General features: G+C 37.8%; 3 protein-coding genes across 3 annotated transcripts; 1 reads left to right on the forward strand and 2 right to left on the reverse strand.

The window, feature by feature from the left end:
- The first annotated feature begins 2,894 nt into the window (after nt 1–2,894).
- Nucleotides 2,895–7,105, forward strand: LOC141661218 (uncharacterized). The gene is made up of 6 exons (XM_074468206.1): nt 2,895–3,074; nt 3,281–3,486; nt 4,168–4,320; nt 4,450–4,746; nt 4,826–5,069; nt 6,698–7,105. The coding sequence occupies exons 1-5, from the start codon at nt 2,951–2,953 to the stop codon at nt 5,066–5,068; spliced, it is 1,023 nt and encodes a 340-aa protein (XP_074324307.1). The 5' UTR covers nt 2,895–2,950; the 3' UTR covers nt 5,069; nt 6,698–7,105.
- Nucleotides 7,106–7,891: 786 nt separating this feature from the next.
- On the reverse strand, nt 7,892–8,371 carry LOC141716260 (uncharacterized). Its single transcript, XM_074518770.1, has one exon. The coding sequence runs from the start codon at nt 8,369–8,371 to the stop codon at nt 7,892–7,894; it is 480 nt and encodes a 159-aa protein (XP_074374871.1).
- Nucleotides 8,372–8,822: 451 nt separating this feature from the next.
- On the reverse strand, nt 8,823–10,594 carry LOC141716414 (uncharacterized). The gene is made up of 4 exons (XM_074518773.1): nt 10,484–10,594; nt 9,932–10,252; nt 9,648–9,711; nt 8,823–9,367 (listed from the first exon to the last, which is right to left on the reverse strand). The coding sequence occupies exons 1-4, from the start codon at nt 10,592–10,594 to the stop codon at nt 8,823–8,825; spliced, it is 1,041 nt and encodes a 346-aa protein (XP_074374874.1).
- Between the last annotated feature and the right edge of the window lie 12,388 nt (nt 10,595–22,982).

The following is a 22,982-nucleotide window of genomic DNA, read 5'->3' on the forward strand; positions in this document are numbered from 1 at the left end:
CTGAACAGAACTGAATTAGCACGGTTCAATTCAGTTTTTCGATTTCGGTTCGGTTTCGCTTAGCCCTAGTCAGACTTGTTCGGAGATCAAACAAATAATTAGCATAATTTTATGAAAATGAGGTGAAAGATGATAATATTTTGCTTGAAAGAATGTCTTTAAAACAACGATAACAACCCGTAACGATATATTGTGTAGAAAATAAAAATAAATAAATTAGCACCTAAAAAGTCAAAAAAAAAGGAAAAAGAAAAACAAAACCCCTATTCTAGATTCGGATTAGAATAGGTTAAACGACCTCATATTAATAGTTGTTTAATTGTATCACAATCGGACAACATCTAAATTAGCTTATTAATTAGATACTCATATAGAGTACATCTATATTATACTATTATAAGCGAAACATGATTTTATTTGGTCGGTTGGTTAACACATTCATAAAACGATTTTCAACACTTTCCAAAACAAAGTTAAAATAAATATATTTAATTTAAAAAAATTAAATCATATATTTGATATAATTACAAACTATTTGAATGATAATCCTCCTTGATTTCTAATCACACTTAACTTCTTTTTCACTTTTTTCGTAGCGAACTAAACACTTCCAAAATTAATTTTAATAATTTAAATTTAAAAATAACAATTTATTAACAAATCAAGAACAAATTAAAAAAAAATCTTTATCACATCATCCGCATACACCAAATCAACCGCATACACTGGTTCGATAAGCGCCCACGAGAGGAGGACTTTTTTTTATTTTAACTATTTAAAGTTTGAATCTGTCAATAACATGATATATAAATTATTAACTTTGTTATGAATTTTAATAATACATATTTGTTATCTGATATAATTTAATTTTACATCATAAAAAAATAATAAAATTATAAATATTTTTTAATAAAAAAAACACTGCATGGTTATCCAGAACTCTTAACTCAAACACCAACTCTTATAATCTTTCAATTCAAACACGGTCCATAACTCCTTTTATTTAAAAAAAACACACAAATAATAAAAATAGCACGTACAAGATACAACACTGGAGCTCAAGACTCCTCCACAACTCTTACATGACATACCCACGGACGCCACGAGCACCAATAATAAAAGAAAAAATAAATTTAAAAATAAGTTTTGTACACTAAAATTTCAACTACAAAATAAAAGATTCAAAATGCTATTATTAAAATATGAGTTGTGTACAACAATTTTTAAATATTTCGGTTTTAATAATACTAATTTAAAACTCGTGGGATTCACGGACTTTATTTAATTTTGAAAACAATTTTTTAATTCAATTTACTCTTAATAATATTGCATTAATTTGAATTGTATTGATAGTGTGTTTAAGTAGAAAAAAACTAATTGGTTTATTCCTAATAATTATAATAATCTTATTCTATTTTTGTAAGTAGATTTTTCATGTTATTTTTGAAAAAGAATAAGACTTGGTTAGAAAATATTATGTGTTTTAGCTGAAAATGGTAATTGTTTCGTTATTAAATAATTAAAATATTATTATTAAATTTTATAAAATAGACTTTCCCTAATATTTTTGGAGAAGTGGGCCTTTTAGTCGGAAGAAATGGAAAAAAAGGAACATGTTTAATTTGAAAAAAAGATAATTATCGATTGACCGAACGATTAGCAAAATTTTAATATTTTGCTTTTATAATATATATATATATATATAGAGAGAGAGAGGATAATAGAGTATTAGTTATAAAAACAATAAAGTAACTTCAGCAAATACCTTAATTTTTAATGTTTCTTGTGTTATTATATATAAAATATATTTAGTTAAATAAAATTGTAATTAATATTTTTGGAAAAAAGAAATGTTATAGTTGAATAAAATATAAAAGTTAATGTTTTTTAGTTAAAAGGGTAATTTATATACTAATTAAGTAAAGTTAATTCATAAAAATATGAAATGAAATTATTAAGTAAGGTTAATTATGTAAATTTACAATACCCGTGCGATTCACAGTTGTTTTAAATAATTTTTTTTTTTTATTTTAATATTGTATTAATTATAGTTGTTATAAAAGTAAGTAATATATTGTTTTTTAACCCGATGTCATTATATCGACCAACGAATTATCTTTTAGTTTAATTTTTTTAGCCCAGTTCAATAATATAATTATTTGACAACGTCAATAGTATTTATTATTTAATTTTAGCCTGAACAACATATATATTTACACAAACACCGTGTCATACTCGCATACTGTGGTCGATTATATATAAATTTATATCATGAATTTCATAATTTTTAACGATAATATTATATAAGATAATAATGTCAAAACAATAAATTAATTAATCGAGGACATTTAAGTAATTTCATCAAATATCGTCTGACTACCAAACTTTTAGTATTTCGTCTATTATGATATTGTGTAGAGTGTAGACAGATAGAAAAATTGAAAGTTTGATATGTACAGTCCTTAGTTATATTTTAAATCGAAAATATAGAATATTTTTATGAAATTCTTTAATAAGGTAATTAGGTAAATTCAACCTGTACAAAAAAAACAGACACCGTATCAAAACTTTTAATATTTTATCTATTACATAATAGTATATATTGTAGATAGATAATATTGATGTGTGATATTATTGTTAAATTTTAAAATAAATATACAAGAATTGTTAAATTAGATATTAAACAATATTCTAGAATTAACCGTCTAAAATTTGACTCCGTCAATAACATAATATAAATAATATTCATATCATTAGTTTTAATAAACCTATTTACTATATTTAAATTTATTATTTTTTATAATTTATTTTTATAATATAAAAATAACTAATGTATAACAACAAAATTTGGGCAAAAAAAATGTATAACTACAAAATTATGAATGTTATAATCGATCTGCCCATAGCACGGGTTATAGGCCCGTATCTGTGGAACAGGGGTTTGATAATTATGCAGATGGAAACGTATTTGCCTTCACATCCCAAGCGGAAGCGTTCATGTTTCAGGGGAGGTGACGAGATTGAATCCAAACGGAATAAGCTGAATCAATGTTTGAATATTTTGCCTTTTTCTGGTAATTTTTTTCTCCACTTATTCTATGCTTTTGTATTTCTTTTTTTATTGTTCTTTTAATTTTTATAGTTCTAATTACAACTCCCGCTGATTTTGTTTTGTATTTGTATGTTTCTATGTTTTGTTGTTGTTTGTACTACTGTTTCTATGTTTTAGGGCTTGTATGTTGTTTACAAAAGGTAACAGATTTTCTTGCTCTTCTTGTAGAAAAAGACTATTTATGTACGATAGAAGAGAGGAAGAAGAAGAGGACAATCATAATGAAGAAGATTAGAATGAACAAAGAAAAGACAAATGTGGATATGGAACCGACAGATACAACTATGTGGTTGAATAGAATTGTACAGACACATCGAAGTGCAGCTTACAAGAAAGCTATGGAATTATACCTTGAAGATGTCAAAACTACTCATGTAAGCTTACAATTCTTATCATCGCTCTCAAATAGAGTCCAAACAATATTAACTTGTCTAGAAGAAATAAGTCTGGTGATCATGTTAGTCCAGGACACTGTTGCTAATAAACATTTTGTCAAACATCTTATTTGTGAAATAGTTCATGAGGTTTACTCACATACCCTCAAACTATTTTGAAAAGTAGACATTACAATCCACTTATAACATTTCATGTCGACGTCGAAGGTTGCTAGATATCCTTTTTATTTCACACTTGTCTGACATATTTCATATTCCATAGGACGGATATAGAGAAGGAAACTAGTTACCTCTATTTTGTACTTGAGAAATCACTATTGAGTAGCTTTGTATGAATTTACATCACCTGCTTAAAATCTTGCTAATAATGAAGTAAATGAACATTTTGGCAGAATCCTTCTATGTTTATAGTAACAATGTTGTTATAGTAACAGCAGACCTTATTTTAGGAAATGATTAATTCACAATCTTTTGGATACGTAGCACCAATATACTTTAACTACTTTAGATGTACCCTTGGAAGGGATGATTTATTCTCCAATATCAAAGGTGTTTTGTAAATACCTGATTTTCAACTAATAAAAAATTGTTAAGGCCTTAAATTTATTGTTATGCTTTGTATGAATATTTGATTGTTTGTATTGATAATATTTGTTGCAGGGTTTTGATATTAGACACAAACCACCTCAGTGTGCTCCTGGACATAAAATATTCAAAATATACGATCCTCCCAATGTTGTACCAGAATTTTATACTGTTAATGTCTTGAGATGTCTCTCCAACTTGGCTATTTCTGTCTATAACAAAAATAAGGTGTGTACACTGTTTGTCCTTGTATTATTCTCTTCATCATTTAATTTAATGCATGCATCCTCTTCCTATACTAATAATTAACCTCACCCCTATTAGTGTCATCATTTTATTCATTATCTGTTGGAACAGGGTACAAATTATGAAAATGTGCAGGTTATGTTGGCTATGCGATATGGTTGTAGAGATTTAAACTATAATATTACTTTTAAAGCTTCCATGCATTCGAAGAACACCCTGATCTTCCAAACAAAAGCTTGTTTCATTCTGCACCGCCCATATCATATTGTTGAGATCAAGTTTACTAGAGAATTGAGTGGTAAAGATCGTGCAGAAAATCTCAGTGATTCTGTTTTTTTGGATGAGGCTTCTGAAAATTTTTCTCACTATCTATCTGAGTTTGCTCTTGAGGAGTATAACCTTGACCAGGTTTGTCTTGCATCATTTCTTATCCCCCACAACTAATAATAGTTATTATATCTAAGCATTTTCTGTTATGTTATCGCAGTTAGCTTCTAGTGGCTTTACGATGAAGGAGGATGCAATGTATGGTAGTGTGACTGTTCTCGGTTACAGTTGGAGAAAGAGAAAATGTGAAGATGAAGATTTAGCATGCTCAATCAAGTTTGAAGCCTCCTTGCCCAAGAGCACGACTGTCAAAAGCTTCCGAACCAAATTACATGTGTCTTTTTATGACTCAGCTGCGAAGTTTAAAGTTAAATATGTTAGGTCCAAGTGTTCAACCAATTAAGGTAATTTTTATATAAATAAATTCTATATAATATTTATAATGTATCATATATGTTAATGTTTTGTTTGTTTTGTTTGTATACTTGTATACACTGTCAGTTGATTTCCTGTATAGTCCAGTATGGGGGTGGCAAAATCAGACACGACCCGAAACCCGACACGAACCCAACCCGCAAAAATATGAAATAGGGTTGAGGATTTTGACTTTCGGGTCGGGTTCGGGTTGGGTAAAAATTTACCCAAAAAAATCGGGTCATTTTCGGGTTGACCCGAAATACCCGAACCTGACCTGTTAATTTAAATAATTAATATATATATATATATTATATATGTATATAAATGGTAGGTTATATTTTATAAATCATTTGTAATATTGTGTTTTATTATATTTCTATTTTTTATATTAATTTGCATAACATTTTAGTTTTGTAATGATGTAAATTAATTTTTTTAATTTTAATTTTATTATTTTTTTATAAATTTTGGGTTATTTCGGGTCAAACAGGTCAATTTCGGGTTACTCGGGTACCTACCAGGTCGGATTCGTGTCACAATTTTTGAACCCTTTTCGGGTCGGGTCGGGTTCAGGTCAGACTAAAAAAAATCAGATGCATCCAAACCGACACGAATCCGACCCAGAACCCGAAATTGCCACCCCTAGTCCAGTACTCTAGTTGTTCTGCTATTGTCTAAACTCTATAATAGTTTTGCCACTGTCCAGAATGATTACTGGCTAAGTGATTTTTGGGCAGGTAAATAATGCGTGTTGTTCAACCTTTAAAATTGAAATACTGTAATTAAACATGTCTAATATCGCTGGTACTGTGGTTCACCATTAGTAGTTACTAGAACTGGTTGTGTAGTTCATTTGGTTAGTAGTTAAGCAAACTGTAAACATCTGTAGTGTGCTGCTAGTCATATTGAACTGAAGTTTTAGAGTTTCCTTGTGTTATTGCAATATACTCAAGTCAAATCTCCCTATATTTGGCTGGGCTAGAATACAACAGGCCAATATGAAGTGTTTAGCGCTTCAGCTGTTTGTTCAGTTTGTTTGTTTCAATTTCCTTTGTTGCATTATAGGCCTGATAATATAATCTAGTCTAGTAGACTAGTAGCCGTAGGCTGCTTTACATTTTTATTGGGTGTTTGGTTCTTGGGCTTTTGCTTGTATATGCAAATTTAGGTAGTTTTTAATGCACTTTTTAAGTCTTAAAATCCTGCATTTATTGGAACCTTAATGTTAGAATATTTGCCTTGGGTTTTTTTTTGGTCTGTAAATCAGCAAAATTGTGGGTAGTTTAGCATAATATTTCTGCACAACGGCACATACGTGAGTACTTCCGTTTTCAAGTTGATAGGTATGGAAATTTTGATCTTTGTGACTGGTTGACGAAGTTCAAAGGTTCAGCTATTTTGATTTAGTGGGAAGTAGAATATTGGGCCTTCATCAGTTTATAGTTATCATTGTGAGCATATTGTTCCTTAAATAACAGCTAGTGAAATGACTCTTGTCGATTGTTGTTTTCTTCTAAGTTTATGATTTCTAAGCTTCCAGGGTAAGAAGTTATAGTTTTCAGGCTATTTAGAGAGTATTAAGCAACGTTTTTCTTGTTTGTTTTTATTTCTGTAGATGTAGGAGGTTGCAGGCTGTAGAATGCATATTGAGGAATGATACAGACAGCGGAATTGAAGATTGCAGGCACAAGAAGCAATTTAATTTTAATTTCTTTTTCTGATCTGGCAGACTACTTCTGTAATGATGTTTGTGAACTTGTGGTGGGTATTGCAGACTAGTATTTTTTGGTTTGAACTTTAGAGTTCAAGTTCTCTGATTATCTGTCTTGGTTGTGATTAACTGAATTGGTCATTTGTCTTGATCAACTGGATTTAAAGAGCAGATGGCTGTCCAAACGCAGAAATTATTTTTGTTTAGCAATTGTTGCAAAAAAGAAAAACTTGCAAATCTCTGAAAAGCTCAGGACTTGTCAGCTTATATGCGTGAAGCTTATCTATATAATGTCTATCGGTTTAGAGTTTAGTCTTGTTATGGTTTTCAATATAAATGTTACTCCTTAATTACTGTATGCATTTATGGTCAAATATTGACATGATTTATTTATGAATGCTTTCAGAACATACATCATATTTATGGTCAAATATTGACATGATTTATTTATGAATGCTTTCAGAACATACATCATATTTAGCGGCACCTGCACATGTATATCAAATACTGCTAACATGGACATCATGATAATGGTTTAAATAAACAAAACTAAAGGCTGCGAACTTTATTACTCTATTTATTTATGAGTAGTGCTGGGATGCAAAAACTTAAAAGACTTTAATACTAAGGGTGCCTCTCGGGGGTGTATTGGTACAAGAGGGTCATCCATCTTACTAACACGTCACATTTTAAACTAATTTTGGGATTTAATTTTGAGTACGTAGTATTTCTTTTTATGTATTCAAAACGATCGAATGCACAGGCCCCGTATTATGTATTACATGGAACAGGGAAGAATAAGCACTTTGTGTGCAGAGTTGTGCCAAGTAGAGAAGTGGGTTAACGAGTAATATACAGTTAAACCTCGATTAAATAATATCCGATAAAGTAATAACCTCGCTTAAGTAATAATTTTCATCGGTCCCAACTTGGGCCAATGTTGTAAAGTAATATTCTCGCTAAAAGCATAAGATAATAAAAAATTCGAAAGTCATTAAGGGCCCAAGTAATATGTAAAGTAATAATTTCATAATTATATATATATATATATATATATATATATATATATATACTGTATAATGTATATGATTACAAAATTTAATTCTTATTAAAATATGAATCTATTGTAGCTTGTTTCTTCTTTCCACCAAAGCCAAAATTAATCTCGTCCTTGACTTTATGTAAAGCAAAAATAACTCCTGGTATGTTTTGCTCGTGTTGTAACAAGTAATTGTTCAAAGTGGTGAGTGCTTGAAATGCTTCCTTTGATGACACGCTTGGGATGACATTGCTATCGTCGGGTTCAGGATCAGTCCCTTCATCAGTGCTCATTACCGACTCAATGATTTCTTCATCCGTAGGTGATTCCATAACCGCATCATTCTCGTTTGGATAGTTTAAGAGATGCTCGACATCCATCACATTCCTATATCGTAAATTAGAGATAACTTCATTTAATCCTTCGACACCTTCATTTATTTCTCCAAGTTCTTGTTCATCATTTTCTTCTGAACGAATCTTGCAATGCCGAAAACAATTTGCAATTGTGGTTGTTTTCACATCAATATTCCAAGCCATGTTAGCAAAACTAATAGCATTCAAGATATTAACTTTTTGGATATAAGTAATCATAATAAAAGTAATTTTAGATCAAATACATTGCATGTGATTAATTCTAGTTTTTATACGTACATTATATATTATACTGTACCACGTAAACATAAAAATTCGGTAAAGTAATAAAATATTACTTTATCGATAAAGTAATAAAATATTATTATATCGATAAAGTAATAAATTCGGTAAAGTAATATTTTTTCCCGGTCCCAAGGGTATTACTTTAAAGAGGTTTAACTGTACATTGACTTGACTTGGCCTAATGTTCAGATCAAAATGCAAAACATAAATGTCAATGGGCCCAAAATATTTGGGCATTTTATCATCGAATGGGCTGTGGTGAGTTAGGTAACTTGCTTTTCGGCCATGAAAATTGACATTTCTTTTTTTTTTTGAAGGAAACGTACTTTCATTACTCAGAATAAATCGTTTTCAAGTACATGTAAGAGAAAATCTGGGGGCTAACATGCCACTCCCTTGCTTCTGATCTAGAATAGGTGACTCTAGCTAAGGCGTGCGTCACACTATTCGCAGAACGATATGTAAACTTCACTAGCACTGGATTTATGTGCTTTAAAAGATGAAGACAATCTTCCACCAAAGTACTAAATATAGCTTCTCCTGGCTGTCCATTACATGCCTGAACTAGCACTCGAGAATCTGTTTCCATGATGCAGCGCTGTTTCTTTTGTGAAATTACCCCTGACAGGGCTTCCTTCATAACAATAGCCTCAGCCTCCTTTGGTGACCACGCTTCCACTATTCTACAACACCTACCTCCAAGAAAAATTCCCTGTGAATCCCGTATGATGCACCCCACACCAACAGTGCCATCTTCAAACAGAGCAGCGTCCGTGTTTACCTTCACCCACCCATCCATAGGCTTTGTCCAGACATGCCCTCCCTCCACATGTTGACTCCCTCTCCCCACATCGTGATTTTGAGCTTCTCTCCACTCTGTAATAAACTTGTAGCTGTAGTTATCACTCCAAATGCAGAGCCGTTAATTCAATCCCAAAATCATTTATTTCTTCGGTTCCATAAACTCCAGGTAATTAATCCCATTTGCACACATTGCTCCTTTGTACAGACTTTAAAAGTCTTAAGAAAAGTCTTAAAAGCTGATTCATGTGGAAACACCTGCAATCCTTGATGAACTGGTGTCATTACCCAAACAGTGCGAGCAAAACTATATGTAAAAAGTACATGTGTATCCGTTTCTGTCTCATTCAAACACCATGGACATTGTGCACATTGAACAATTTGTTTACAGGATAAGGCTCCTGCAGTTGATAGGCAGCCTGTACACATATGCCACAGGAAATAAGTAATTTTACCTGGGAGTTTCAAATCCCACAGTTTGTTCCAAAAGCTTTTATAGGTATTATCACACTCCCCTTTCAACCATCTATATGAACTCTTCACTGTAAACACTCCTTTTTCATCCAGGAGCCAAAACCACGTGTCATTTTTCTCACGTATAGGGATCGGTATCCGTTTAATCAACTCTGCATCTCAAACATTAAAAATGTCATCAATCAGATCTATGTCCCAACTTTTTCCTGTAGAGTCCATCAAATTTCTCACTGTAATATCCTTCAAATGATCAGGCATTTGAGTCGTTAAACACCCATCAGACACATCAGGTAACCAAGGTACATGCCAGACTTTGGTATCAACACCATTTCCAATTTTTCGTCTGGTTCCTGCCTTGACAACCTCCATAGCCTCCATTAAGCTTCTCCACACATAACTTGGTGAATGACCCATTTCTGCATCAAGAAAAGATGTATGTGGATAGTACTTCGCTTTGATCATCGTAGACACAAGATTATTTGAGCACTGGATCAAACACAAACATTGTTTAGCTAACATAGCTAAATTGAATTTCCTCAAATCTCGAACGCCTAATCCACCACATCCTTTAGGACTACACATTCTCGATCATGCCATCCATTTGACTCCTTTTCTTGTAGCTCCCTTACCCCATAAGAACCCATTCATTTTACGCTCCATGTCTTCACAAATTCCACTCGGGATAAGAAACAGATTCATCCAAAAACTAGGTAGCACCTGTGTTGCCGATGACAGCAATGTTAACTTTCCTTGGGTGGAAATATCTCTATTTGCCCATCCCTGTAGCTTGTGCTGAACTTTTTCTTTTAAGAAACCAAATATCTCCATTTTATTTCTTCCCATTCGCATAGGCATACCAAGATACTTGCCCGGTGTCTCTGCCTCCCCTACTTGCAGCTTCTCACAAACTCTTACTATTTCTTCCCTGGGTGTGTTAGGACTAAAGACGATATGGGGTCCCCTTGGCGCACACCACGTTTGGGTTCCACATTTCCAAAAAAATTTCCATTTTGTAGGAAACTATAACTCACCGTTTTCACACATTGCATAATTCTATCAATCCATACTTGAGGGAAGCCAAATTTCTTTTGCATAAACTCAATAAAGTACCACTCTAACTTGTCGTAAGCCTTTGAGATATCTACTTTTAAACCAGCAACTCCCACTGCTCCTTGAGTCTTCCTATGGATGTAATGGTTCACTTCAAACGCCAGAAAAGCATTATTTGTCAACAATCGATTTTCTATAAAAGCACTTTGTTGTTCCGAGATAATCATATTCAGGGTTCCCTTAACTCTATTCGCCATGACCTTCGATAGAATTCTCATTTGAACGTTGCAGAGGGAAATGGGCCTTAAGTCTGCCACTATTTGCGGTTGTTTTACCTTTGGAATTAAACAGACTAGTGTTGTATTAATGTTTGCAGGCAGCTCCCCTGTATCGAAGAAATGCTGACAGAAATTGCACACATCTGAACCAACTAAATTCCAGTAGGCTTAAAAAAATGAAGGATTTAAACCATCTATACCCGGGGCCTTCTCCGGGTGCATAGAAAACGTAGCTTCCTTAACTTCAACATCACTAACCTGTGACACAAGGTTGAGTTTCTGTGCTTCACTTAACTGTTTAAACACAATTCTACTTGACAATGTTTCCTCTACATGTGTTGTGCCAAACATATTCTCAAAATAACCTGTGATAAGACCTTGTATCTCCTTCGCTGTTTCTTTCCAGTTTCCATTCTCATCCTTCAGCTTCTTAATTTTATTGTGCTCTTTCCTAGCCGTTGCGTACTTATGAAAGAATCGCGTGTTTTTGTCACCATCTCGAAGCCAGAATTGCTTTGCTCGTTGGCGCCAAAATATTTCTTCTTTTTTTTCTAATAATCACAGATAATTCCATCTAGCCTCTGCATATTGGCCAAGTCCAGCTGAATCCCTTAGATTTCGAAGCCTTTTCATATCACTTTTATATCTTGCCAGCTTAATTTTCATATCTCAAACTAACCCACCACCCCACTCTTCTAACTTTGCAGAACACCTTAACATTTTGTCCAAGAAATCAGTAGTGCCCTCCTCGTTCCAACAAGTTTGAACAATACTTCTACATTCACTTTCTTGCACCCACACATTTTCAAATCTAAACCTACTAGGTTTATGAACATACACCTGCTTATGAAGATTTAGCACCAATGGCATGTGATCCGACGTAGACATTTCCAAGACATGGACTTCTGCATCTGGAAATAGTTCGCACCACTACTTCGTTGCAAGTCCCCTATCCAATCTCTCTTGAACCCATCTATCCGTCCCTCGCGCCTTCTCCCAAGTGTAAACATCCCCAGTAAACCCCAGATCCTCCACTCCACAGTCCAATAATGTTTCAGCAAAGCCATCTAAAAGCGCTCTTGGTTATCTTTGGCCTCCTCGTTTGTAATAACCCCAAATTTTGGAATTTTTGAAACCCTTATGAATAGTGATTTTGCAGATTATGCTGAATGAGAAAACTTTTCATGCCACACTATGTAGGGGTTCTTCTATTGTTATTCTGAGATCTTATTAGTACTTTATATGGGATATAAGTGTATGTAAAGATCGTTAGAATCCAAATCCGAAAACTTTGATTTTTCCTGAAAATCCACCAGATACCGAAAGAATTGAGTATAAGGTAACAGGATAAAAAGGATTTAAATTCAAGGATTATAAGAGAGGATCATAAAAGGGATATAATGTATTGAGAAAGGTTAAGGGAACCTAAGTAATAAGATCCCGGGTATGATCCCTCAAACGAGAAACGAGAATGAAAGTTAAGCGAACCGTATAACAGTTTAGCGGTCATTAGGCAAACAATTAGGAAGTTAATCAAGGAGGTTAGGGATGATGAGGTCATCCAACCAATAAGAAGAGGGCAAGTAAGGGATGATGACATCACAAAGTGACATAAGCATGACATAAGGGAAGGAATTATTGGATGATTTAAAACCACATAAAGTTCAAGGTTAAAAAGGTAATTAACCAAAACAAATCAAAAGAAAATCAACCAACCAAAACAAAACAAAGCAAACACAAAATCATATCATTTCTCCCACATTTGCTCTCGGCTTTTCTCCATTTCAAGAAGAAAAATTTTCAAAATTCAAGTTCCAAGCTTCCTTAATTGGTAAGTTAATTATCTAGTACTCCTTATGCATAGATATAGCTATCCTATGAGTTTAAGCCTCCAAATCATTCACAATCTTCTCCAAAAAATCAATGAAGAAGACAATGAATAGTGATTTCAAGGTTTTTACCTTGATTTTTCTTGTTTTTTCTTTAAGATCCAAGCATCCCTAAGACATCTCAAGGCTTCTCAAGGCTTCCTAGCTACTCACAACACTTCAAGGAAGGTATATCATATCCAAACCCTAGATTTACTTTGTATATTAGGATGATTTTGGTTGTTATGGTAAAAGAGTAGCTTAATGCTTGTAGGTTTAGAGTTTGGGTTGGAGTTGTAGTGAACTGAATGTTGAAACTTGTTGATTAGTAAAGGACTTAAGTATAGTTTTAAATTCATGATTGAGAATAACATAAATTGGAGAACTTGAGGTTTAGGGGGCTGTTGTAGTGTGATATGGATGGACTTTGATTGTATGAATGGATTGGGGTTGATTGGTGATTGTTTTGGAATGGTATAAATTTGGGAAATCGCGTAAACATAGTCGTCTTAATGTCCGATTTACTTTAGACTGCTTTTGTTCATAACATTAGGACCCGAGAACTCCCTGATAGGTTTTTACCATTGCCATGTTTAGATAGTTCATGTTACGAGCTTCGTTTTGATATGTGGTTCGTTTGATTCCGATGTACGGTTTAGGAGAAACGGCCGTTTTAAGTAACGGCATTTCGCGAACGAACCATTACCCCTCGCCTTACTTTGAAACATATGTTAAAGACCAAAAAGGGCTAATTGGAGTATGAAACATTTATGTAAAGTGTGTTAGGAAGTTGGTAAGAGACTCGCGAAAGAATCGCCATAAAACTCGTAATGGTTAATTTATTAAAAATGGTGGAGCCGAGGGTACTCGAGCGACTTAAGAGAATCATTAAGCGCAAAGCGAGCGTTAGAGTCTAAATTGGTGAAAGTATAGATTTACAAGTGACTTTGGTTTAATTCCAACTTATATGTTGTTTATAGGTTACCAGACTCGTCCCTATCCATTTATAACCCCCAGTCACTCAGGCAAGTTTTCTACCCGTATAAACTGTTGTTGTGATGTATATGTGTATATGCATGATCTTGTGATAAATGCATATTTGTTATTAGCAAATTCTTGCGATATATTGGAGAATGTGATATGGTATATATGCATGCCTGTTTCGTATTCTTGATTTATATATCTGTTGGTTCAAATGCTTATTAGTTGCATAATACCTATGCTAGAGATAAGCAGTAGTTGCGTATACCCTTAGTATAGGGGACCCAAAGGTGAACATATTTCTAAACTGGGAGTCGATGTTCCCGAGTATATTATATATATATTTATATATATATATGGATGTAGTTTTCAAAACTATTGATCGAATAAGGTTTATTCGATAACTTTATTTTATTTAATGAATATTATTTGAATATTTATTCGAGGACTTATGACTCTGTTTATTCTATTTAATGATTATTAATTGGATATTCATTTGAGGATGTATGACTCCGTTTATTTTATTTAATGAATATTATTTATAATATTCATTCGAGGTATTATGACTCCGCTTATATTTAATAATATTCTTTATTTTATTAAAGAATAATGTTTCGATAACCAAGCTTATTTTCGATTATTCAAATAAAGATAGTACTCTCATATAAGTATATCTTTGGTTATTTAATATCCATTTCAAGTATGAGTTTTAAAACTTCTACTTCGAATATTTTTATAAGGATTATCTTTATGAGAATATTTTTTAAATAATAATATTCAGACATTTCTAATATATCGGGACTGATTTATTTTAATAAATCAGCAGTACTCCAAACATTCTTAAAAATATTTTCGAGTCTTCAAAATGATTTTTAAAGTTAGAGTGGACCCCAAAACTCATTTTTATATTTAAGATCTTCCTTTCAAAGGAGATTTAAATACTCGCTCAAAACCTGGGGGATCCAGCTCTGTGGTGTATTTTACATTCGCAACGTGGTTGCTGTTTTGAGAAAACAATTTGATTACTTGCCCAACGTTCGGGAAGTAAGTCCATCTAATTGAGTCGGCATAAGCGACAGACCGGGGTACGGTCTATCAAAGTGTAAGTGGCTGGGTGGCAGTCCATCAACGCATAAGAGGCCGGGTGGCGGTCTAGCACAAGGTCCTTATGTGGCCAGGGTGATGACCGGTGGGGGATTCATCCATCTACTAGTAGAAAAGGTTACTTATTGGTATCTTTGCCTGATCAGCAAGATATCGGGTTTATGCCAAAATTTTTTCCTTCCAAAAATTTATTAGATATTACAAATTCTGTTCATACTTTACATGACAGAGGTTTTCCAGAAATGTATAAAGAAGATGTATATGTGGATATATATATATACCGGGTCTTAATGAAGTATATCATAACTTCATTTCCTTCAATAATACTTCAAGAATTAATCTATTCAAATCTTGTCTTGTAGTCTCATCTATGTGATGAACTGTTGAAAGCTCATTATAACTTGAACGGTGGTAGTTCAAGTAGTATTTGGAGAAGATATAAGTATATTGGAGTATCTTGTAACTTCATCTTTTAAACTTATATCTAGTAAATGATTATCTTATGCATGTCAAAGATTTTCAGAAAAACGTTGAGACAAGGTTAGATATATGAGATCACCTTGCAATGATAGTTTTATACAGTTATAAACTGGAACTCTGTGTATATTATGCATGGAAGAGGACTTCCAAGATTTTGAAAAGTATATATGTATATATACTGAATATTTTGCGACTTCATCGCATTAAGATATCAAACTTGGTTCATTTATTTTGACCAAGACTTTCATGAGTACTATGAGAAGGCCCATATATTGTTAATCATTATACATATTATTTTGGTGGGCTTGTTGCTCACCCTTGCTTTCTTCTTTCATCACACAACAACAGATAGAAAAGATGAACAGGACCAAGCTCCCGATTCGCAAGCGGTTAGAAAATGTTCTGCAGTCTTCTGGAAGCATTGATGCCGCCGTAGCTGAGGTAGGGGCTATCAATAGGCTAGGTTTTCAACTATTGATGAACCAGACTTATGTATAATATGAATTGTAATAATGGCAATGAATATGTAAATTTATTCAGAACCCTTTTAAGGTGTAACGGTTTATAATTGTGGAATATAAGAACTTGTGTTTTTTTTTAGTATTCATCTCTGAGACTATAACTTGTGGTGTGTGTGTTTATTGTGGGGTCACAGTACAGAGTAGTTAATTGTTTATTAAGATTGGGTGTTATTAAGGGAAATGGAACTCGTGACAACCCGGATCCCCGACCTCGGATTTGAGGGTGTTACAGAAGTGGTATCAGAGCCAAGCGTTATATACCTCAGAGATGATGTGACGTTAAGATAATAAGTTCACTAAGATAATAAGAACTCTTGCCAAGTTCATAGTCGGGCTACCTAACGTAGTACTGACAGTTAAAACCCTTACGGGAACCCTTATAAATATCGTGATAGTAACATAGTTCGTTCTCGTATAGGGCAGCGGGGCACCGAACCCTGAGGTTCAGGAGCATCAACATGAGGATGTTTTATTACAAGTTGGAGATCAAATTGTGAATCCGACAGAGTACCCTAATGAGGGACCGGATGAGATTCATATTGAGAATGTTGCGGTTGAGGATGTTATTCCAGAAAGGATTGTGGCTGAGGAGGATCTCATGGAGGATCCTGATGAGAATGAAGAGAGGACCGCTGAGGAATTGATGACCGTAGTCAGGGCGACTACCAGAGCAAGAATGGCCGCGTGGGTGGCACTAGAGGATGAAGAGTTACCAAGGGCACAAAGGTTAATGAGGGCAGAAGGAGTGGGGCCTTCCACGACACCAATTATACCAGTATCAGACCCTCTTCCAGAGGTTCCTGTAGACATCCATGAGGTTCCACCAATTCCTGTTCCATCCCCGGTACAGAGCCCAGCACCTACTGAGGAAATGCCACCTTTATCTCCTGCACCATTGTCACCTGCTACCGTGCTTGGTTATCCATTTGGATCTCCTGGGTCTGCGCCACCTGCACCCCATGGACTGCTAGATGCTACCACTCAGGCTTCTCTTATCGCCAATTATCATATGACGTTAGGTGGCCTGTCTGAGGCCCGTAATGTTAGGAGTGATCTGTTGGATCGACTTACTGCACCAAGAATTGAGGGCGGGGTACTTCCGGCAGGATTAGCTCATAGTATGGACAAGATTGAGGCTACCACCCGTGTTACAGCTAGAGGCCATCTCGAGGGTCAGATTGATCCAGCTCTACTTGCAACTATCTTAGACCTCATCACCGCTATAATGGAGCAGGTTAGGGATGTTGTGTGTGCCCGCATTTCTTGATCCATAATAGTGTGCAGAGTCTGAGCAATCTTGCAAGAATTTCATACAGCACCGCTTTTGGAGGATTAGCCTAAGTTATGAATGATTAGTTTTAATGACTAGATGATTATCTATGGTAGTACTTTTGGGATAGAAGCGATCAGATCAAATGATGTAATTCTCTTTAATGTGTTCAGTTGTTGTACCCTCGAACAAATGGTTATGTATATATTCGTTAATTTCAGTTCAGATCAGTTTGTTTGTGATAAGATCACATTGTTAATTGCACTATTAACACTTAAGAGAGTGTCATGAAGTTTATCGAACTTGAGAATTCATGATTTGCAATCGTGCAAGGACTGAACGAGGGAAAGACTTAAGCAAAGTAAGTAAGACAAATATCCAGAGATTCTCAAAAAAAAAATTCCAAGTAATATGCCCCCACAAGGAATAAGATTAGGGGCAAACCATGAATGTGATAATCAGGGAGGTCGCAATTAAGATATAAGGAACCCAGAATATAATAAAGTGGAAAATGAGGATTTTAAATTAAAAGATGACCCCAATTATGGGGAGTAGGAAGAAATATTTAGACTGAGAAAACAGAAGTCGAGCGAGATAAGGAGACCCGAGACGGTACTCCTATACGGAAATTCATGGACCTGTCTAAACAGAACTTATACTTTATTCCCAACCACCACCTTGAGGGAAACAATGTAGTGGGAAATTCTTTCAGGACCTCTAAGTCGCTAAGCTCTCAGAGTTCCAAGGAACAAGCTGGCCCAGCCGAGGCAAGAGCCTGGCTAAAGGAAATAGAGGAATCATTTGAGATTCTAAATGATTGACGAATCACAAAAGACTGTTTTTGTCACTTACCCTCCTGTTATGCCCGCTTTCGGCCATGGGCCCTAAACAGGTCCCTGTGGGTGCATTAAATAGCTGGACTCTTGTGTGTGGGCTAGAACCATGGATTTATATGACTTGGGCCAGCACATGCGGGCTGGGCTCGCAACATGCGAGCTGGGTTCACATGCGGGCTGGGCTCGTAACATGCGAGCTGAGTTTACATGCGAGCTGGGCTCATGACATGAGAGCTGGGCTCATGATATGAGAGCTGGGCTCAAACATGCGAGCTGGGCTCAAGTGAGGACATGCGAGCTGGGCTCACACATGTAAGGTGAGCTCATATTTGTCATTTGGGCTCTCATATGCGAGCCGAGCTCGGTTGTGCCCACGCGAGGTGGGCTCAGGTGCCTTCATGCGAGGTGGGCTTAGCTGCCCATACGCGGGCTGAGCTCATGAGCCCACATCTTATAGAAACAGAGGTAAGATTATATTTATTGTTTGAAGGCGGTGCGGGCCGAGGTAACCAGGCCGGGCCGCATCGAAAGACTTTGTGTACAACATGGAAAGTGACTCATAGATGACTGAGTTGCTCGTAGATTTCGGGATCGACACGGGTTATTCCTACAATCACGGGAAGGATTGCGGAGATGCCGCGAGATTGTAGGAAGCGTGTGGAGCCGATCGAGATTTACGTGACTAATTGGCTGAAGGCCTGACTTTATCGTGGGCTTGGCTACACGGGCTGAAGAGTCCTAACCCTAGCCTACGTGACTTGTTCCCCAAGAACTACGTGAGGCTTGATCCCTATAAATAGGGTACGTAGGCACTTGTATGGGACATGAGTCGACACTTGACAGAGAATAACAAACCCTATTCTTTCTTAAGGAGTCCACATACAAGCTCAGCCACCACCAAACAACCTTCCTCCGCCCTCAAACACCGTCCTTGATCTTTGTTCCGCCCATTAACCTCCACAACATTGTTATACGAAATTCTCCCTATAACATTTGGCGCTAGAAGGAGGGGCACGTTCATCTTAGGGAGAAAGATGACCAAAGAAAGCAAGCAAGCAACGACACCAGGGAGCGGAGGCAAGAAGGACCCTACTTTCGAACACACGCCCCCAGAGAATCAGGCGCCACCTCCACCAATTGCAACCGTGGACGGGCAGGCTGTGATGACGTATCTCGAAGGGCTGGCCGATCAGATGAATCAGATCAACGCCCGAATGTCAAAGGTAGAAAGAAGCTCGGTCCGGAACGCCAAGCGCAAGGCACGCCGCCTCAAGGTCTCACAGCGTAGCTGGAAGGGCAAAGGCCCTCAGAAGAAGCTGATCCACGATTTTGATGACGCGGCAACCGAGACCGAACAGAAGAAAGAAACATCACGCGAAAAGGAAGATATACCCCGAGGCCATGATGAGCGGGGCAGCCAGATCTCTACGAGATCGGGGCCGAAGCCAGCTTCATCTGAGGCAAGGTCAACTAGCGTGCTAGACCGAGTGGGTAGAAAACTAAGCGAACATGACCTCAGGCTCAAATTGGAGAATAGTAAGAAGGAGAGAGAAGAGAAAGAGCCCGTGGATAAAAGAGGCTCGAAAAGGGAACGGGCAACGACCCCTCCGGAAAGACGTCAACACACCTCACCCAGAAGGGAGGAGCGACATAGACGCAGATACAATCGTGAAGAGGAGTCGCAGGACCGAGCTGGAGGAGGGGAACGCCGCGAACGACCTCAGGGCTCACATCATTCGAGTAATGCGGGAGGTGACAGAGAAGGAGAAGTTGTTAGAGTAAGGGACCTGAGAAGGATCTTAGATGAGATGGAGCAAGAGAAGAGAGGGCCCCCTGCTTCGGCTGCCCCCTCTCCGTTTACGGCTGCTATCCGATCATCCCCCCTACCTCGGGTGTTTAGGCACAACCCCGACCTTCTATTCAACGGCGAAGCCGACCCGGCGGAGTACCTTATTCAATTTAACACTGAGATGGAAGTCTATCAGGTGCCGGAGATGACCCGTTGCAGACTCTTCGCGGCATCACTCAGAGGTAGTGCCCAACAATGGTTCTCCAAGTTGGGACCGGCTAGCATAAGAACGTGGAGGCAATTGGAGGACTTGTTCGTCAGACAATTTCAGTCGACCCTCCACTATTCGCCTCCTGTGGCCACGTTAGCCAACATCAAGCAAAGGGAGGGGGAGCCCTTGGCAGAATACTTTCGTCGGTTCAACGCCGAGGTCCCCAAGGTGAGAGGAGCCAGTGAGGAGACCATCAAAAATTTCTTGATAGCAGGGCTGAAAGAAGGATCGAAATTTTGGAAGAGCCTCCAAGCGAGTGAGCCGAGGACCTTGGCCGAGTTCTATGAGCAAGCCGAACCCTTCAAGAGGGTAGAGAAATCGATGAGAGAGCTGAAAATCAGCGAAAGCTATCGAGACAAGAGGGACCGATCCTCAAGCCCTGACGAAAGGAGGAAGACATATCGGCGTAGTTCGAGCCCGAAAAAGTCTGCCCGTGGCAAAGAGACCACAAAAGATTCGGGGAGGCCTTATACAAGCAAATGGCAGACACACACCCCTCTGGTAGCCTCTATCGACCACATATATGCTACATATGTTGGGAAGGGGGTATTCAGGAAGGCAACTCCTCTCACAGACTACAATAAAAGAGACACTTCGAAGTATTGTGCATACCATGAGGCCACCGGACACGATACAGCTGATTGTAGACAACTAAAGGATGAGATCGAGACTTTGATTAGACAAGGGAAGCTTACGGAGTGGGTTGTCAAGGAGGTTCGAAGACACAGGACGGATTATCATACCGTCCCTCCTCCACCCCCAGAAGACAAAGAAAGGGTCCCTCGGGCTGGTAGTATTCATATTATTCTAGGCGGGTCTCACATTGGTGGAGACAGCCGGAAGGCGATGGACAGATATGCCCGGGAAGCAAAGGACAAGCCGCTCACCAACGTCAATCATCTAAGCCAAAGGCCCCCGGAGCTCTTTGAAAGGGAGGTCGATGATATCGTATTTAAAGAGAATGATGCAAAATGGGTGCATTACCCTCATACCGATGCCCTAGTCATAAAAATGAAGATTGGGACGGTGAATGTTCACCGGGCAATGGTGGACACCGGGAGCTCGGCTGATGTTTTGACTTATGATGCCTACAAAAAACTGGGATTATTGGATAGAGAATTAACCTCAACAGGTGGGCACCTGTACGGGTTCACGGGAGACTCGATCGGAGTGAAAGGGACAATTCGGCTCCCGGTGACCATAGGAGAGGAGCCTCATGTGGCCACCCAGATCGCTATGTTTACAGTCGTAGACCAGCCTTGTGCCTACAATGTTATAGTGGGCAGACCCCTTATGAGGGCAATGAGGATGGTGACCTCGATCCATCATATGACGATAAAATTCCCAACCCCCACGGGGGTAGGCATCTTGAAGAGCTGTCAATACGAATCCAGGGTCTGCTACAACCAGGCACTCAAAGCGGCCGAGTCAAGAAATGCCTCAAGGGAGGTAGCTGAAGCAGGTGAGTGCGACATTCCCATGGAAGAGGCAGAGGGCAGGAAAAGAATACGTCCTGAGGGCCACGAGACTTGTAATTTGATTTCAATTGAGGAGTTGCCCGAGAACTACTTCGAGCACATGGGAATTCATGTGGAACCACGCCCAGGGGCCTTACTAATGGAAGCATCTCAGCCCATCATGTTGATACAAGAGGGGATTGTAGAGGAAGCAAGTGATGAAGAAGAGAGCCCAGAACAAATCACTGCAACACTTAGGAGAGGGAAGTGGGCACGCAAAGAAACAACAATCACTATGGACCCATCCGACGGAATCACTCGAACTGTAACTGCGACCTCTGAACGCTTGATAAACCCGACCCAAGCTCACCAAACCGAGCTCAAGGATGCGGAAGGTTTGGCAATCACGGAAATGGAAAAAACTAGCGAGGCTCGAGCAGATCTAGACCCAAGAATGCCCTCAATGGTCGAGAGGGCCGGGGCCGCAGAGGACACAATCCCGATCTTGGTAGACCCAAATGATCCCTCCAAGGTACTCAGAATAGGCTCTAACCTAAGTCCTGACTTGAGAGAGGATCTAGCCCGCTTCCTAAGGGAGAATTTGGATGTCTTTGCATGGTCACACTCCGATATGATAGGGATAAACCCAAATGACATATGCCACCGGCTCAACTTGGACCCGAAAAAGAAGGGGGTTAGGCAAAAGAGACGGCCGATTAGTGGAGAGAGGGCAGAGGCCCTCAGAGAAGAAGTGGATAGATTAATGGAGGCAGGACTTGTGAGAGAAGCCTTCTACCCCGTGTGGCTGGCCAACCCTGTGCTTGTCAAGAAGCCCAATGGCAAGTGGAGGACATGTGTAGACTTCACCGACCTAAACAAAGCTTGCCCGAAGGACAGCTTTCCTCTACCCCGAATCGACCAGCTGGTTGATTCCACGGCTGGGCACGCGCTGCTTAGTTTTATGGATGCTTATTCGGGATATAACCAAATCCCCATGTATGGGCCAGATCAGGAGCACACCTCCTTTATTACTGATCGGGGCCTTTACTGTTACATCGGGATGCCCTTCGGGCTCCTTAATGCGGGGGCAACCTATCAGAGGCTGGTGAATAAGATGTTCAAACATCAATTGGGGAAGACTATGGAGGCCTATGTAGACGACATGCTGGTGAAATCGAAAGAAGTGAGGGATCATGTCCGCCACCTGGCAGAAATGTTCCAGATCCTAAGGGAGTACAGAATGAAACTCAACCCCCAGAAATGCGTGTTTGGGGTTGAATCGGGGAAGTTTTTGGGATTTATTGTCAACCA

The sequence above is a fragment of the Apium graveolens genome, chromosome 1 (genome assembly GCF_009905375.1).
Source record: "Apium graveolens cultivar Ventura chromosome 1, ASM990537v1, whole genome shotgun sequence".
In the NCBI taxonomy this organism is placed as follows: Eukaryota; Viridiplantae; Streptophyta; class Magnoliopsida; order Apiales; family Apiaceae; genus Apium; species Apium graveolens.

Excerpts from the sequence above, each read along its gene's own strand:
- LOC141661218 (XM_074468206.1), top strand. The coding sequence starts at position 2,951 with ATGCAGATGGAAACGTATTTGCCTTCACATCCCAAGCGGAAGCGTTCA. Across the intron at positions 3,075-3,280 it reads GAATATTTTGCCTTTTTCTG|AAAAAGACTATTTATGTACG; the intron begins GTAATTTTTTTC and ends CTCTTCTTGTAG. Across the intron at positions 4,321-4,449 it reads CTGTCTATAACAAAAATAAG|GGTACAAATTATGAAAATGT; the intron begins GTGTGTACACTG and ends CTGTTGGAACAG.
- LOC141716260 (XM_074518770.1), bottom strand. The coding sequence starts at position 8,371 with ATGGCTTGGAATATTGATGTGAAAACAACCACAATTGCAAATTGTTTT.
- LOC141716414 (XM_074518773.1), bottom strand. The coding sequence starts at position 10,594 with ATGGAGATATTTGGTTTCTTAAAAGAAAAAGTTCAGCACAAGCTACAG. Across the intron at positions 9,712-9,931 it reads TGATTGATGACATTTTTAAT|GCTGCCTATCAACTGCAGGA; the intron begins GTTTGAGATGCA and ends ATATGTGTACAG. Across the intron at positions 9,368-9,647 it reads CAATGTGCACAATGTCCATG|AGTGGAGAGAAGCTCAAAAT; the intron begins GTGTTTGAATGA and ends AGTTTATTACAG.